Source organism: Lissotriton vulgaris, chromosome 9 (assembly GCF_964263255.1).
Source record: "Lissotriton vulgaris chromosome 9, aLisVul1.2, whole genome shotgun sequence".
NCBI lineage: Eukaryota > Metazoa > Chordata > Amphibia > Caudata > Salamandridae > Lissotriton > Lissotriton vulgaris.
The window spans coordinates 715,946,314-715,963,808 of NC_141697.1; the positions used below are offsets into that span (position 1 = coordinate 715,946,314).

General features: G+C 43.5%; 1 protein-coding gene across 1 annotated transcript in view; it reads left to right on the forward strand.

The window, feature by feature from the left end:
* The window catches only part of CLPTM1 (CLPTM1 regulator of GABA type A receptor forward trafficking), a 405,433-nt gene that overhangs the window by 365,873 nt on the left and 22,065 nt on the right, over window positions 1-17,495 (forward strand). Inside the window, exon 13 of the mRNA XM_086938446.1 lies at window positions 13,343-13,510. Within this exon, the coding sequence (XP_086794572.1) occupies window positions 13,343-13,510 (168 nt within the window). The remainder of the gene's footprint in view (window positions 1-13,342; window positions 13,511-17,495) is intronic.

Consider the following 17,495-nt stretch of genomic DNA (forward strand, 5'->3'; position numbering starts at 1 on the left):
TAAACTGTGTCTCCATTTTATGCCGTTATGACAAAATTCGTCTCCCTCTACAACATTTGAGCAGGCCACACACGTACCACATTTGTGGTGGCCTGTGATGGGTTTGAGGTTCCATTTGGAAATTAAGTCACTTTTGGGTTTTGGTAAAAAGCTGTCTGCTCTAATGATCTGTTGATCAACGCTTAAGTTTTTTTTCATCGCGAAAATCGTTTTTTGCAAGGGGAAATCTAATCCCTCCAATAAGTGCCAATTCCGCAGGATGATCTGTCTGAATTTATTCGTGTGAGCTCCATAGGTAGTGACACACACAAGTTTATCCAACTCTTTTTTTAGTTTTTAATTTAAGCAATTCCTCACGGGGGGTATAGCGTGCTCTTTTCTTAGAGTGCTTAAGGAGTTTTTTAGGGTAACCCCTTCTGCTCAGCTCATCACAAAAGGTCTCAGCATGTACATTAAATTCATCAAGATCTGAACAGTTACGCCTAATCCTAAGTAGTTGACCATAGGGTAGGTTCTGTTTCAATCCTTGTGGATGGAAGCTCTTATAATGTAAGATTGTGTTTTTATCTGTGGCCTTTTTAAACAAAGTAGTGGTGAACTTGCCCCCTTCGGTGCCAACAGCCACATCGAGGAATGTCATTCGCTGATTACTACAATCAATAGAGAATTTAATGTCAGGGTGTCTCAGATTTAGCCATTCATGGAAGGCCATGAGCTCAGTCTGGCTCCCCTGCCACAGGAGCCAGACGTCGTCAATATACCTTAGCCATTGGATGATGTTGGCACCATAAGGATTATCATTATGGACAAATTTTTCTTCGTACTGTGACATGTACAGTACCGCCATCTCTGGAGCGTAGGGACAACCCATGGCTGTGCCCTTGATTTGTACAAAGAACTCATTTTCGAACTTAAAGTAATTGCTTTTTAGTGTGATTTGGGCCAAGGCCAGGATAAAAGCAGTTGGAACTCTGTGTGGTCTTTCACGCTGATCTAGATAAATTTCCATCACCTCAAGAGCCTCATCTTGGGGAATTTGTGTATACAGTGAGGTAACGTCTAGCGTTACCATCAGCTGTGACTCGGGGTCAAACGTAATTTCTTGAAGTTTATTGATAAAGTCAATCGTATCCCTTAGGTATGATTTGACCCCATTCAAAAAAGGTTTCAAGAAGAAATCAATATATTTTGAAGCTGGTTCAAGGGCTGAATCACAGCCGGAGACAATTGGTCTCCCCGGCGGTGTCGTGCTGTTTTTATGGATCTTCGGTAGGAAGTAGAGAACAGGTGTTCTCGGTGACTTCTTGTTTAAGAATTCGAATTCTTTTGGACCCAAGAAGCCATTCTCTAATGCATCCTTGGTGATACCCAAGATTTTATTCTGAATTTCTACCACAGGGTCATTCTTGACCGCTCGGTACCATTCCAAGTTTTCAACATGTGTCCTTCCTTCCAGCAAATACATTGGGCGTGGCCATACTACCACCGCACCACCCTTGTCCGCCTGTTTAATAATAATAGAAGGGTCTGATTTCAACTCTTTGATGGCTTTGAGTTGCCCCTTACTTATATTATGGTTGACGAATGGTTTGCTTTTCTCTAATTTTGTGAGTGCTGACAACACTGCTTGCTCAAAGGCGTATACCTGTTTAGGAATATTAGTGGTAGGCATCATCTGGCACACATGGGGCTTTTCATGGAAGCCCCGCAGAGCACTCGAGCTCCTCTGCCAGCACGATGTGGGGCTCTCCCCTTAGGCATGGAAGCCCGGAGTGCTTTCCGCTGGTCTTCACCCGGGCTTCCTCCTGGGACCCGGGACTTCAGCTACCGGACCTGGGAGGGCGGGGGCTGCCCGCGCATTCATGGCATTTCTAACCGGGGCTCTTCAGAACGAAAGTTAGAAATGGCGCGGGCAGCCCCCGCCCTCCCAGGTCTCCTCACAGCCCGGAAACTGAGCTTGTTCAGACATAGCAATCCATGGTGATGAGGGGGACTTCTAGCCTGATTCGATTTTCCAGCCAGTAGACACCACTATGCTCAGGTTTGAAGTTTTGTATTTTGTACAATCTGCAAACTCTGTGCTACTGACAGAAGTCACCCTGATTGCAAGAGGCTAGTTGGCAGCTATGTTAAGTTTACGTCCCCCCACACCCCCTTAGATCCACTATCTTGAGATGTGGCGAGGAGCAGGAGTCTCCCCCCATGAAAACACAAAGAACCGAAAAGCTTGTACCATTAGCACTGTGGTTCCAGAAATCCACAAAGTCCTTCTCAGGGGTCTTACCAATCAGTAGTCCGTTCAAAAGCAGCAAAGAAATCAACAGAGAATCTGAAATATGAAAAGACATCTTTATTGCAATTAATTGTGAGGCTACGTCGCCCAGTCACACCTAAAGCAACTGAATGAGGCAGCCTCTGCAATCATCTCAGCCCTCAGCTTCTGCCACACTGCAGCTGTCAAAGCCAGAAGGTCTAACCTGCAATAATTCACTCTATTTTGAAAAATAATTTCTTTTTTTTTTTTTGGGTGCTAAAATTATCTCCATTCCCAGATCATTAAACTACATTTACTGTCAATAATTCTCAAAACCTAATGACACCCAGACCAGTTTTTTTAGTGTAAATGCTTGTTGCAATCCTATGGTACACTTCATCAGTCTTAAATGAACAAACTTTTCCGTAGGCCTAGCTGAAGCTAGAACCTTCCACCCTGATATTAAAACAAGCCTGTGTACTGGCACATTAACCCACTGAATCATAAGAAGGCACAACCTGCAAATATATATATCAAAACCTAAATGTATGCAATTTCTTAAGCCTGAGACACTTTAAAAAGTACTCTAAATAAAAGCAAAATGCAGTTTAAACAGTGCTGTTACTCAAAATCGACTTTCATATTTTGGGCATTAAAAAATGAATATCCTACAATTTTCTTGCATAATATGCATTACTAGAATGTCTATTACATAACCCATGAGTCAGGCATTTGAAAATAATAACTTATACTTTATAAAAATGAACTTGCCAAGGGGAAATTATACACACGAATGCTTGTCATTTTAGTGATGCAACATAACTTAAATCAAATTTTAATGCTAGGAGGTCATAGTATGGGGGTTAAGTTTTATAAATATTAAAAAACGATTTTTGTAGCACTTATTTTTAATAATTATTTTTCATAATTAATAATTTTTTTACCTTCTAATAAAACCAATTATTCCTCTCTGTGATTGTTCTACATATAAGAGCCCGCTGCATCCCTTGCCTATCATTTAGATGCATTGACTCACAAACCTGAGAGCATATGCCTAACTTAAAACTCGTCACATTCCTGCGTCACATTTTTGCGCCACATTTATTTAAAAGGACGGTTATGCAAAATTCCACCCGTATTTAACTGGAAAAACTGCTGGCTGAATGAACATTCCTATCAAATATACTGCAGCTGAAATGTTTGCCTGTGAACATCTAATACAGTGCATCTCAGGAAAATGCTGTAAATTTATTTATTTTTGCAAAAATAGATAATTTCGTTTTTTTCGGGCCTTATTTATATCTATTGAATGTGACCCACACACACACATTGAGCTCATTTCAGACATAAACAGAAAGCGTTGAAACATTCAGGACATACAATAAAGCGCATTTAGGCATTTTTTTCATAAATTGCGCGAAAGCTATCCACATACCGAAGTTACACTAATGAGACCGAAGTTACACTAATGAGAAAAAGCCATATAAACATTTAAACACACATTTAAACCCACAAATCAACACTCAGGATGAAAACAGGACAGTCCAGACTGTACTTAAACCAAGTAGCTGTAAGACATATTTACAAGAAATACTTCTCAATAGTGTTCCAAAAGACTGTATAAACAGCCCAACAGCACTAGCTGTAAGTGCAGGAAAACAAAAATACACTCAATTCACTAGCTTTAGCTGGCAGAACACCAAAAATCGTTCTGCATATCTCCATTCATAAAATTGCACAGAACAAAGGATCCTTGTTTTGTATTATGTCATATTTTAATTCCCTGGGGATACAAAATCACCAAGGAAGAAATATGTTTGTAAATCTAACCTATTTAGATATTCCCTTTAGGGGAAACCGGCTAATCCAAACGTATACAAAGTTGGCCAACTCAAATCTTCAAATTTGCTAAGATCAGGCATCTTATAGCTCACTAATCTAGCTTCAAACTTCAAGAGGCTATCTCTATCGATACACTCAGCAATGTGCGAGACCCTCGGTTTTTGAATATTGCAATGTTCAAATAAACTAAGGACCAAATACTAAGACAACCAATAACTAAGGACTGGGAGCGACCCACTTATACTACAACTAAAGCAGATGGAGAAAAGTCTCTTCTTTACCTGCCTACACAAATTGCAATTCTCATATACAAACCTATACAAACCTATCAAAGCTATACCAAACAAATAGTTGTCCAAATTCTAACTGCCAAGTTCTAACTGCACTTACAGTTTCTTCTTTTTTTATTTAAAAAAAAAACTTACGCCAAAAAAAAAGGTTGCTCAGTCAGGAGTGACATCTTTTGGAGAGTTTAAGTCAGAAAAATCAAAAATATACTGGGCCGCAGAGACCAAGAATCCCCCAGAACCTCTGTGCACAGAGTACCTCTTTTAGTAGATTTCTGTCCTCTGACAAGATTACTCCTCCAGATAGTCACGTCTTGATGAGGCCCATCGTTGGTCGCGCCATTTGTGGTTCCAGAAATCCACAAACTCCTTCTCAGGGGTCTTACCAATAAGTGGGAAACATCATTTACAACGATGTCTTTTCCACGCTTGACGTTTTAAACGATCCACTTACCCCGCAAACGTCTCTTCAACGAGGGAGCCTTCAACGACCGTCTTGACCACGAAAAAACGTTCAGCGTGGGTTGGGGGGAGACGTGGTATTCCGTCCAGTCGTGCTGAGTGGGGCTGGGGGAGGGTTGGGAGGGGGGCTGGGGGGGCTGGGGGGGTCTCCCCCCCAAAAAAAAACAAGCGAGCGAGTGAGTTAGATTAAAAAAAAAACGCTCTGTGGAATTGATGAAGAAAAAGGAATGACCCTCCCCCAAAGACGTGCAGTGTACGTAAAAAAAAACAGTCCTTTTTTTATTTTAGAAGACGTGTTTTGACGCTTGTTTCCATGGTAGATGGAAGTAAGGGGCTGCAGGAGAAAGACGTGCAGGTAAGACGTTTCTACCGTGGTACAATCCTTCGTTGTCAATTCCAGCGTGGTAAAGCCACTTGCGATGTAAAATTCGCGTGGTAAAGCCATGCGTGGAACTTGTATTAGTTGAAAAATCATATATTCGAAAATTGAGTCCATTCAAAAGCAGCAAAGAAATCAACAGAGAATCTGAAATATGAAAAGACATCTTTATTACAATTAATTGTGAGGCTACGTCGCCCAGTCACACCTAAAGCAACTGAATGAGGCAGCCTGCTGAATGGTCTCCGCACAGACCTTTTATACCATTTATTGTGCACACATTTTCTCTTTGAAGTACATTATTGTTGGTCACTCCCAGGACGTGCACACAAAGCACTGTATGATGAAAAACCCACTTTCAAGATCCGTCCAGGCCATAAACAATGTCCACATAATGCGTACATTCTCTAGCTGACAAGGCCGGATAAACCCAAAACAGTAAAATCACAGCCCATGTCATAAATAGCTCGTGGAGGCAGGAACAGGAACAGATGGAAATAAGATAGGCACGTTTGTGTGTAGTAAATCTTTACAATGTCCTGTGCTCTGATCTCTAATCTTGATCAGTTAAAGGGCAGGAACTGGCTTGGCAAGGTTAGCCTCAAGCAACAGGGTCAGCTTTCGTCAGGTCATGCAGGAGTCAGCACAAACCCATGCTAAGGTTATGTCCTTGAATATTTGTCCTACCACAGTGAGGGCCTGCTGTAAGGGCAATTCACAAAATGGCTGCTATGCATAAGATGGAACCCTAGGGTACAAAACAAAACCTTCAAATACACAGTGAATCCATTGGTGTAACATGATGAAAACACTCATGCATACCGCATTCATCATTTGCGGTTCGCTGATATCAAATTCATAACAGAATCATGATATTTAAAACACCGGTTCAGAATTTTCAGTACCACAGCACAAGGTGGCCAAATGTCTCCAGAGTGAGCACAGGGTCCTTCTTTTTTTTAATTTTTTTTAAAATTTGTATTCGTCGGAACAAGTTTCCAACACATACAAAAACAAATTTTTAACTAATCATATAAATTCATAGTAGCACATTTTATAAAAGAACAGAATTAATTATATCATGATTCTAAATGTCATTAATTACACCCCAAATTAACATGCCAAGTCTCAGTTTTTTACCCCCTTTAAGGCATAAAGACTCCATTCTAATTCTTAGAGGTTGTATAATTTAGCTCGCCAAAATTCAAAAGCTGGAGGTTCCTCTTGCACCCAATCTGATGCTATGCACAGACGAGCTGCAGTCATAGCCACAAATGAAAAATACCTACATTTATATAAAGCAGTTCCATTTTCCACATTTTGCCCTATACCTAATAACATGAGTGCAGGGGAAATCTTGACAGTAGTGAGTAATCTTGGTGAGAAACTTTTCTACACTACTCAAAAATTGATGCAATTTATTACAGCTAAAAAATATGTGGATACTATCAGCACTATCACTCCCACATCGAAAGCATTTACCATCATATTGTGTGCCCCATTTCATCATCAGCTCTGAAGTGTAATATAATCTAAATATAGTCTTGAAAAACTGAGCCTTTAAATTAGTGGACAGAAAAGCTTCTTTAGATAACAGAATCGCCTCCTCTATAGACAAGTCTGGTTCCTCCAACTGAGTCTGCCAATATATATTGTGCTTTTGAAGATCATCAGGTCTATAATCCATCAGCATGTTAAATAAAAAGCCAATTCTTTTGCGAGATCGAATGGCTTCAACTAAAAGATTAAGGACTGGCTGAATATGTTTTCGGGTTAAGAAATGCTGAACTTGAAGATATTTGAAAAAGGAAGCCCTAGTCAATTGATATTTTAGTACTAAATTGTCAAGTCTAACATAAACCCATTTGATTCAAACAGATCCCCGATTTGGCTTACGCCCCTATGCGACTAATCTCTAGCCACCCGGTCCCAAAACACAGAAGGGAGTATTTTATCCGCATTAAATGGTGTATAGTATGTCACCTTCCCTAGTTTTATCATTCTAGACACCTTCCTCCACACTAAAAAAGCTGCTTCCAAAACTTTAAAACGTGTTCTCTTGTAATAATTGCCTTCAAGTTCTTTAAATAGCACAGGGTCCTTCTAAAGGCTAATTACAGGTGTCTGTAGAGCTGCCAGGGGCAGCTACATGGGCGTTCATTAATGCCGTAGGTACAGCATGTTTTGTCTAATACGATCTCTCTGATTTTTTGGCTTCTCAAAAGATGATGCATCCTTCACTCAAGGGCTGTTCACTGCTTCTAATAAACAAAACCTCTCATCCACAAAGGTCGTGTATCCGGGATTTCCGATTATAGACACACAGGGACACTGGCATCTGTACGTCGATATCTTAGAGCTTGATATCTTGGAGCTTTGTTCTCCTGTTAGAGCGTTTTGCCATGATAATACTTCACTTCTTTGATCGGGCCCACTGACTCTCTCTCGCACTGACTCTCATTCACACTGATTCTCACTGACTCTCCCTCTCACTCACTCACTCTCACTAACAGACTCTCGCTAACAGACTCTCGCTAACAGACTCTCGCTAACAGACTCTCGCTAACAGACTCTCTCGCTAACAGACTCTCTCGCTAACAGACTCTCTCGCTAACAGACTCTCTCGCTAACAGACTCTCTCGCTAACAGACTCTCTCGCTAACAGACTCTCTCGCTAACAGACTCTCTCGCTAACAGACTCTCTCGCTAACAGACTCTCTCGCTAACAGACTCTCTCGCTAACAGACTCTCTCGCTAACAGACTCTCTCGCTAACAGACTCTCTCACTAACAGACTCTCTCACTAACAGACTCTCTCACTAACCGGCTCTCTCACTAACCGGCTCTCTCACTAACAGGCTCTCTCACTAACAGGCTCTCTCACTAACAGGCTCTCTCACTAACAGGCTCTCTCACTAACAGGCTCTCTCACTAACAGGCTCTCTCACTAACAGGCTCTCTCACTAACAGGCTCTCTCACTAACAGGCTCTCTCACTAACAGGCTCTCTCACTAACAGGCTCTCTCACTAACAGGCTCTCTCACTAACAGGCTCTCTCACTAACAGGCTCTCTCACTAACAGGCTCTCTCACTAACAGGCTCTCTCACTAACAGACTCTCTCACTAACAGACTCTCTCACTAACAGACTCTCTCACTAACAGACTCTCTCACTAACAGACTCTCTCACTAACAGACTCTCTCACTAACAGACTCTCTCACTAACAGACTCTCTCACTAACAGACTCTCTCACTAACAGACTCTCTCACTAACAGACTCTCTCACTAACCGACTCTCTCACTAACCGACTCTCTCACTAACCGACTCTCTCACTAACCGACTCTCTCACTAACACTCTCTCACTAACACTCTCTCACTAACACTCTCACTAACACTCTCTCACTAACACTCTCTCACTAACACTCTCTCACTAACAGACTCTCACTAACAGACTCTCACTAACAGACTCTCACTAACAGACTCTCACTAACAGACTCTCACTAACAGGCTCTCACTAACAGGCTCTCACTAACAGGCTCTCACTAACAGACTCTCACTAACAGGCTCTCACTAACAGACTCTCCCACTGTCCAGACTCTCACTGACCGACTGACCCACTCTCTCTCACAAATTGACTCTCTCACTCACTGACTCGCCCACTCATTCTCACTCACTGACTCGCCCACTCATTCTCACTCACTGACTCACTCACTCTCAACACATATTGCAGTACAAATGCAATAGGTGTCACATTTGCAAAAGTTTAGGCCCTTGACATTGTAAATGACAATGCTATTAATGTATCTATTTTCAAAACCAACACATGAATAAAAAATGTGTAATTTACAATGCCAATAGCTCAAACTTTCCTAATGCGAGACCTATTGCATAGCAAATGCTTGTTGACTATCTTTTTTGAGACTTTTGTCTCCTGTAAGTTTGAGTCTACTGTGGTACATGTAGGGATGCCCATCTCCAGCAGGAAGTCACGGCCCTCTTGGCCAAGGGGGCCATCGAGTGCGTTCCTGGACCAGAAGTAGGGAGTGGTTGTTCCCACTACTTTTTGGTCCCCAAAAAGGACAAGGGGGGTCTGCTCCCATCTTGGACCTCCGGAACGTCAACCGCTTACTCCGGAAGGAGAGGTTCAAGATGTTGACTTTGGCTCAGGTCTTGTCTGCCCTCGATCCAGGAGACTGGATGGTAGCGTTGGACTTGTAGGACGCCTATTTTCATGTTCCCCTCCTGCTGGCTCACCGGCATTACCTGCGGTTCATGGTAGGCCACGAGCACTTACTTACCAGCGCCCCTCGGGTGTTCACGAAAGTGATGGCGGTAGTCTTCCCCTATCTAGGCGACTAGTTGTTGACCGTTTGGGGCGAGCCTGCCTTCGTCTCCCACCTCCAGACTACGGCCAAGCTCCTGCATTTGCTGGGGTTTTCCATCAATGTGCCGAAGTCGCACCTGAGTCCCTCTCAGAAGCTCCAATTCATTGGAGAGGTTCTGGATGCGGCGCAGTTTCGGGTCTATCCTCCCGAACAGCGTATCCGGCATATTCAGGCTATGATTCCGATCTTTCAGCCTCTCTTCCACGTTTCAGTCAGGATGACACTCCGGCTCCTGACCTCGGAGAACCTTGGTTAGATCTATTCGCCACTGAAGAGAACGCGCAATGTCATCAATTCTGCACGCTTTTTGACGCAAGTGGAGTTGTGGTCTGTTGAACACCTTTCCGCCTATGCCACTTCTGCCCAGAGTGCTGAAGATCAGGTGCGACCGGGCCCAAGTCATTCTTGTGGCTCCGGATTGGGCAAGAAGAGTATGGTATCCCAGGCTACTCAGTCTGGCAATCTGTCCCCTGATCCGACTGCTTCTTTGGGAAGATCTTCTGTCGCAGCAGCAGGGGAGGGTCCTTCACCCGGACCTGTCCAGCCTCCGCCTCCATGCGTGGAGATTGAGCAGTGACAGTTGACAGCTTTTGACCTTCCTGCCGAAGCCTGTGATGTTATCTTGGCAGCCAGGCATCCCTCCACTAAAACGGTATACGCCTGCAGGTGGAACACGTTTGTGGCATGGTACACAGCTAAGTCTGTGGATCCCCTTTCTGCCCCTCTTTCCGAAGTCCTTCTGTTCCTTCTTTCCTTTGCCCAGCAGGGCTCTGCTCTGGGCACTATCAAAGGTAATCTTTGTGCCATCTCCGCCTCTCTACGGCTTCCTGATCAGCCTTCTCTTTTTAAGTCCATGGTTGTTAACCGTTTCCTGAAAGGCATTACACACACGTTCCTTCCGGTTCCGTTTATAATGCCTCAGTGGGACTTGAATCTTGTGTTGACTTATTTGATGTGCGCTCCCTTTGAGCCGCTTCACAACTGTCCTTTACGTCTTCTCACCTTAAAGACTGCTTTCCTGGTTGCTATCACCTCTGCCAGAAGAGTGAGAGCTCCAGGCTCTGTCTTCCAAACCTCCTTTCCTTTCTGATATCAACAAGCATTTGCAATGCAACACTTTCACATTCTAAGCAGCTGGACAATCGAGCCAGTGCTGTTTGCGTCTTCAGTGCAATAGGACTCGTGTAAATCACAACGTGTTTTGTTTACGTTTAGCGTGCTGTGCCACTGGTCCGACTCCCTGTCGCTGTCTCAAGCCGTGGGGAGGCTTGCCAGTTATCAATAAAGAAGGAGCTGGGAGGGCAGCCTATTGTTTAGCTTTTTTGTCACCACGCCCCCGCCATATCAGTCCAAGGACGCCCCTGCTGAGAGACCGGAGGCAAAAGAGTCGACTTCCGAACAATCAGCCAGTGCCGCCGGTCCACTGAGACAGCCGTGACCAAAAACGCCTGCTCCGAAAATCCTCACATGTTTAGTAACTCGAGGACTGGCTGCGGGAGAGGTTAGAGCGGTAGATTCGCTTGGACGCCATCTTTCAAAAAGCATATTATGCCTCAGAGTAAAGTTTGATTGCAACATAGACTAGGAATCTGATGGAATTGAGACAATTATGTGAAAAAGAATCACCAGGAGAGGAGGCTTTGGCTCTGCCCACATCTTGGGAGCCAAAAGTACATGTAATCATTTTGTTTATTTATCCAGCCGCCTGGAATTCAGCTTTCAGTGGCACACACATGACCGCGTATATTAACATTTCTTCGATGATAAAATAATTTATGGTGGTTTTCTCTGGCATCCGCATGGATAGTAGAAGGGCAGTCAATAACCTACATGGATCTTCAGGTTTTGGCACCTGACCTTTTAACCCTTACTAATATTCTCCTACGATTACTTGCATCCCCATAAATACATATTTATTTCCATGCTATCAACTTGTAATGCTTCACTTTGCCATACAACATTCTTTTAAAGTTAAAGCCAGACCTAATGTTGCCAGTGCTTGTTCAACCATGACATTCCAGTGAAGGTTAGCCCGATCTCAAACCATAACAAGTTACTACGCAGCTCATTTTTTGTTTCGCAGATCATATTTCAAGTTCGGCTCGTGTCTCTCGAATACAGAACACACTTCTGTTTCAGTCTAGCTATTTCTCATGATCCGTTTCATACCACACTGTTCTTTACCTCCACATTCCTCTGCTGCTCCACGTCCCTGACGAATCAACAAAAGCATTTGCAAAGCTAGCTGGTCCGACTTATGTGCCAGCCTTTTGACTTTGTCAATGCATAAGCTTTGTCAATGCATGTGGGTTTTTGTAAAACTTTGTTTGGGACTAACAGTTACCTTAACCCCATTCCATGGTGCCCCACTGAGAACAAAGGCTTTTTCCATCCGGTCATAGCAGTTGTGTATGGCTAAATGAGAAGAGTTAATATAACGCCCAGGATAATGTGCTGCATGGCTAAATACTTTTAAGATCCTAAGGGCTAGACCGTTGCATTTCAAATGCTTGTTATGACCATGTTAAGTATAAAAACACATCTCATGGCCAGATTATCATCCCTTTTTCAAATAACTGCTTTCTCATTTCATGAACTTGTCAGCAAGTTGAGTGCATAAACTCATCTATCCCAAGATGGCTGACCGTCTTCTAGTTCATTAAAATGCTAGTTAAAATATTAAACAGCACCATAAAGGGGTTAAAGCAGGATGTATGTTATTTAATATGAATGGTATACCAACACATATTTTTCTTTAAAAAACAACTATACCTCTTTTCAGCGTCTTGAAAGTTAATGTTAGAGTGTCTCCTGGGGTCCTTTAGTTGATGTGCACTTCATAAATTGAAAGACTTGGGGAAAATTATCTGCATCAATAGTTTTGCAGCATAATATGTATTATCTAAAGAAGTATCGGATGTTCTTCTGAAGGTTATTGGCACCAGAGTAAGAACCCAAAAAATGGCACACCAACATATTTCCTTTAAAGTTATTCGATTACTGATAAACCTCGATATCTGTACCTTTTCTGGGCCAAACCTTGTTATGAAGAGTCCCTATTTTTAGATCGCAGTATAAAGCAAAGCATGTGAATATGTACCAGTTATGAAGGTGCTAAGCTATTGTTTCAAACAGTAGCTTATTTAAATGTAAATCTGAGGAAGCCATTTTGTCATCCACTTTATTCTTTCTAGAAAGACTTTCAATGATGTCACCAAAAATATGATCAATACAATAGAGTACTTATTCTTCCCAAGGCGAGCAGAGGAGAAAAGGGAATGCAATCTGATGAAGAACATAATATACTGTGTGCACCTTCAGAATCTCCCAGAAGAGTCTATTCAGGGTAGAGTCAAAGAACATAGAAACTGTGTCACAGCAGATGTCAATGGTCACACTGAACCCCTTATCCAAGTGTAATGTCCATATGTAAATAATGCACTGCAAATATTCTTTAAGATTATATCGGATTTCTTATCAACAGGAGTTGTTTAAAAAAAAAAAAAAAATTCTAATTGCAGTGACTTGCATGACGATGATGAGTTACTATTTCTGTAACTCAAATCAGGATATCACACAGCTGATATGATTTGGGTATTAAAAGGAGCCATGCTCTTGCCGCTAAGTATTTCTTACCTATTGTCTCCATGTTTTTTCTTTCATTTGCCCGTAGATTGCATAATCTGAGCCTGGAGATGAAGTTTGTCACTTCTATTATTTTTCTCTCTCATTCAGGGTTTATCACAATGACTCCACAGCTATTTATTAATTACAAAATGAAATCTGTAGCCCACCTTCCCTGGAGAATGTTGACATACAAAGCCCTAAACACTTTCATTGACGACCTCTTCGCTTTTGTCATCCGGATGCCAATGATGTACCGGATAGGCTGCCTGCGAGATGGTAAGGAAATGCAATTTGATGAATAGTGTCACTGTACAGTAAGTTAATCTGTTTGATGGTACAGGAATGTTTTTCAGAATGCAGAGGTGTGATATGTTTCGTGCAATTGGTTTGAAAACAAATTTTGAAGGTTCCTGTTTTTTTTTTTATTTATTAAATAAATCCATTCATGTTATCCCTTTTGGCGCCTTAAAGTGAGCATATTTAGAATGGATTAGTACTACAATTGTAAGTGTAGTTTTTACAGGCTGATTTATCCTTTTGTTATTATAGTGCCTCCAAAGGCCTAATAGAAGTCTCTCCCATGAGAGCTTGGAAGTTCTTTTGTTCTTCATAGGGGCATGGCACTGGTGTATATTGGAGTAGTGTCTAGTGAACCTCCTGTTGGTTCCCATGACAAGCTAGTTATTAAGAAATGTTTACCATGATAGTTCTCCAGTATTGGATCTTTCATACATTCACATCCTTGAATCATCCCAGTCGTCGTAGTGGGAGTCCCACGGTATACATTTAAAAGCAGTTGATAAAATCACCATAGGCTGCCATGCAATAAAAAGTCATGATAGTTATTGATGTCTGTGTTTAATTGTTGCATCAGTGTTGAAAGTACTGACACAACAAGCTTTCAATCCTAGATGTCAGCCTGAACATCTGGGAAACCTCCTGTTAGCGCACTTTGTACAATAAAGTACTGCATAGTAGGATGCAACATCCACTTCTGATTCATGAACTGCGCGGACACACTCGCCCCTTCAAGAAAGCCACCACAAGACACAGCAAGAAAGCTAGCTGATTCACCCCTGCACTCCAGGAATACAGAAGCTCCTGCAGACAACTTGAAAAGACATTGAGGTATAACAAAACCCCGGAACCACGCGCCGCCTACAACGCAGCCACCACCAACTCATGATATCCACAATGAAGACATCTCACCAAGACCGAATCCTCCCCAATGCACACAACACCAAAGAGCTCTTCTCCATCATTAATGAATTCACCAAACCCTAAAGAGAAACAGACGTTTGTCCACTCCCAAGCCCTCTGCAACAAACTCAGCACTTTCTTCCATCACAAGATGAAGATGATCTAGGACTACTCCAACAACCTAGACCACCTCACTGCTCCAGCCCCCCCTCATGCGACACCACCCAACAGACCCTGCACAAATGGGATCCCGCTCACAATAGAAAACACCTTGAAGACCATGAAAAGCATCCACTCCGGAGCACCCTCAGCCCCTACCCTCACCACTTCATCACACCTGAACTACGTCAGACAATCAATTGCTTCTTCGAAACTGCCACCTTCCCCGATGACTGAAAACCCACCGTGGACACATCGAACCTCAAGAACTTCAGGCCCATCTCCCTGCTTCCCTTAGCAGCCAAGGTCATCGAAAAGGACAACGCCCAGCTAATAAACTTCATTGAAGCTTACAATGTCTTGGACATCTCCCAATCCGGACTCTGAAGCAACCACAGCACCGAGACCACCCTACTTGCCGCCACGGACGACATCTGCTCCCTCCTCGACCAGAGCAAAAATGCAGCCCTCATCCTCCTGGACCTCTCAGCCACATTCAAAACAGTCTCCCACCACACCCTAGCCTCCAGACTCCACAATTCTGGCATCCACGGCAAGGCCCTTCGACTGGATCCGTTCCTTCCTCACTGGCAGAACTCAGCGGGTCAGACTCCCTTCCTACCTCCCAGAACCGACCGAGACCAACTGTGGAGTGACCCAGGGCTCCTCCCTCAGCCCCACCCTCTTCAACGTCTACTTGGCCACCCTCGCAACCATCGCCAGGAACCACGGGCTCATCATAGTCTCCTACGCCAATGATACCCAGTTGATCCTTTCCCTCACCAACAAACCCAACTTTACCAGACACCACTTCCAAGAAGGGATGAAAGCCGTCATCACCCAGATGAAAAACAGCTGCCTGAAACAACTCAGAATAGATAGAAGAAAAGACAGAACTCCTCACCCTTGGCACCACCCCCCTCGCATAGAACCACTCCTCGTGGCCGTCTGCCCACAGAAATCCCCAACCCCGAAGGACCACGCACGAAACCTCAGCATCATACTAGACTCCTCACTCACAATGAACCACCAGATCAACGCGTCTCCTCGACCTGCTTCAACACCCTCCGCCTGCGTCTAAAGACTTTCAGATGGATCCCAACTGAAACCAGAAAAACTGTCATGCATGCACTCCGCTGCAGACTGGACTACGGCACTGCTCTGTATGCTGTGATCAACAAACTCCTTTGCAAACTCCAGACTGTCCAAAACACCACAGCCAGACTGATCCTCAACATCCCTCCCTCGCAGCCACACCACCCACCACCTCCCCGATCTCCACTGGCTTCCACTCGAAAGAAGAATAACCTTCAAACTCCTCACCAGTCATACAAGGCCCTTCACAACACCAGACCAGCATACATGAACAGCCCCCTCTCCTTCCACATACCCTAAAGACACCTCTGGTCTTCCTGGCTCTCTCCGGCTACTGTCCATGCATCAGCAAAACTAGAATGGAAGCAAAGTCTTCTCCTACCTTGCAGCCAAAGCCTGGAACACTCTCCCCCTTCACATCCGGCAATCTCGCACACTGCCCCAGTTATAATATTGAAAATTGTTAAAAGGTATATACGGAATATATAACACATTGTCATACACGCAAAATGATTAAGCATTTTATGAATTGAAAAAGATGACAATGACTGATAGGGTATTGCAAAACAACATTTTTAGTTGCCTTATACATTAAAAAGACATTTTGCATACTGCATAAAGTCTAACATCAGTTTTAATCACCTACTCTTTAACTTATCGTGGGAAATTAAAATGAACAGAGGTCCACTGTTTTAGTGGTCAAGGAAGACGAGATGTGAAATAATTAATGTTAAGGTCGATTCTTCCACTTGATAGACAAATTACTCTAAAATTTAAATATAGCATATATAATTCTTGAGAGAAAGAGCTCAAGAAACAGTGCAGCACTATTTCTAATTTTCAGATGGTATGTTGGCTTTTTGGAATTTCAGACCTGGATTGTAACCTATAACCAATAGCTCAGTCTTCTGATAGTTTTGAAGCGTGAATCGTTCCGGATTCACTATGCTGTGCATTATTCCGCGGTCTAGTAATTTGGTCCTATATCATAGTCTTTTTTTTTTTTTTTCTTTTTTTTGTGTGACCCAGGTGGGCGTTGACGTCCCACCATTTGGTGTCTTCCTGTGATGTCGGCTCGCTTCCTCTGGAAGCTCCCACCTCTGGGCGCCATCTTCAGATTCTTTTTTCCACCAATAGGTCTGGATCGTCAAGGAGGGGTTCCAGAGTTTATGGAAAAGAGAAGAAAATCGAGTAAAAAAACACCAAAGGTTAGAGTTTTCAGCACACCGAACAAGAACACAGAGCCGGGACGACAAAGAAGGTGCGGAAGATTAGGAACTTCGACGTCCAACGGAAAAGACGCATACAGGGGGCCCCCTGAGTGCAGGAATGGACAAAACCCCTTTCAAATGTTGCCGTAACTGCCACCACAAGTACGCGCAGAAGGACCAGCAGCCGGTCTGCAACTTCTGCTTGTCTCTCGACCACCAAAGCAAGGATTGCAACGCCTGCTCGGCATTCACACCCAAAACACTCAGAGTGAGGGAGACACAGAGGATAGCAAACCACAACATGCAGGGGCAAGGGCAACCTCCATCGCTCCGGGACATCGCCGAGGGACCAGAGGACTACACGGTTGCAGAGACCGATAAGAAGTCGACAAAGGTAAGAGAGACGTCGACCCCAAAAGCCCCGACAGACTCTCGAAAAACGGAGCCAAACTCCTCGAAAGGAGCACTGGCGTCGAAACATTAGACGACCACAGCTGCGTCCACGGACTAACAGCCCAGCGAATCCTTCGAAAAGGACTCCCAGACGTCAAAAGCTCTAGAAAAACCAAAGTCGTCGAAGCCCGGCCCCGAAAAGG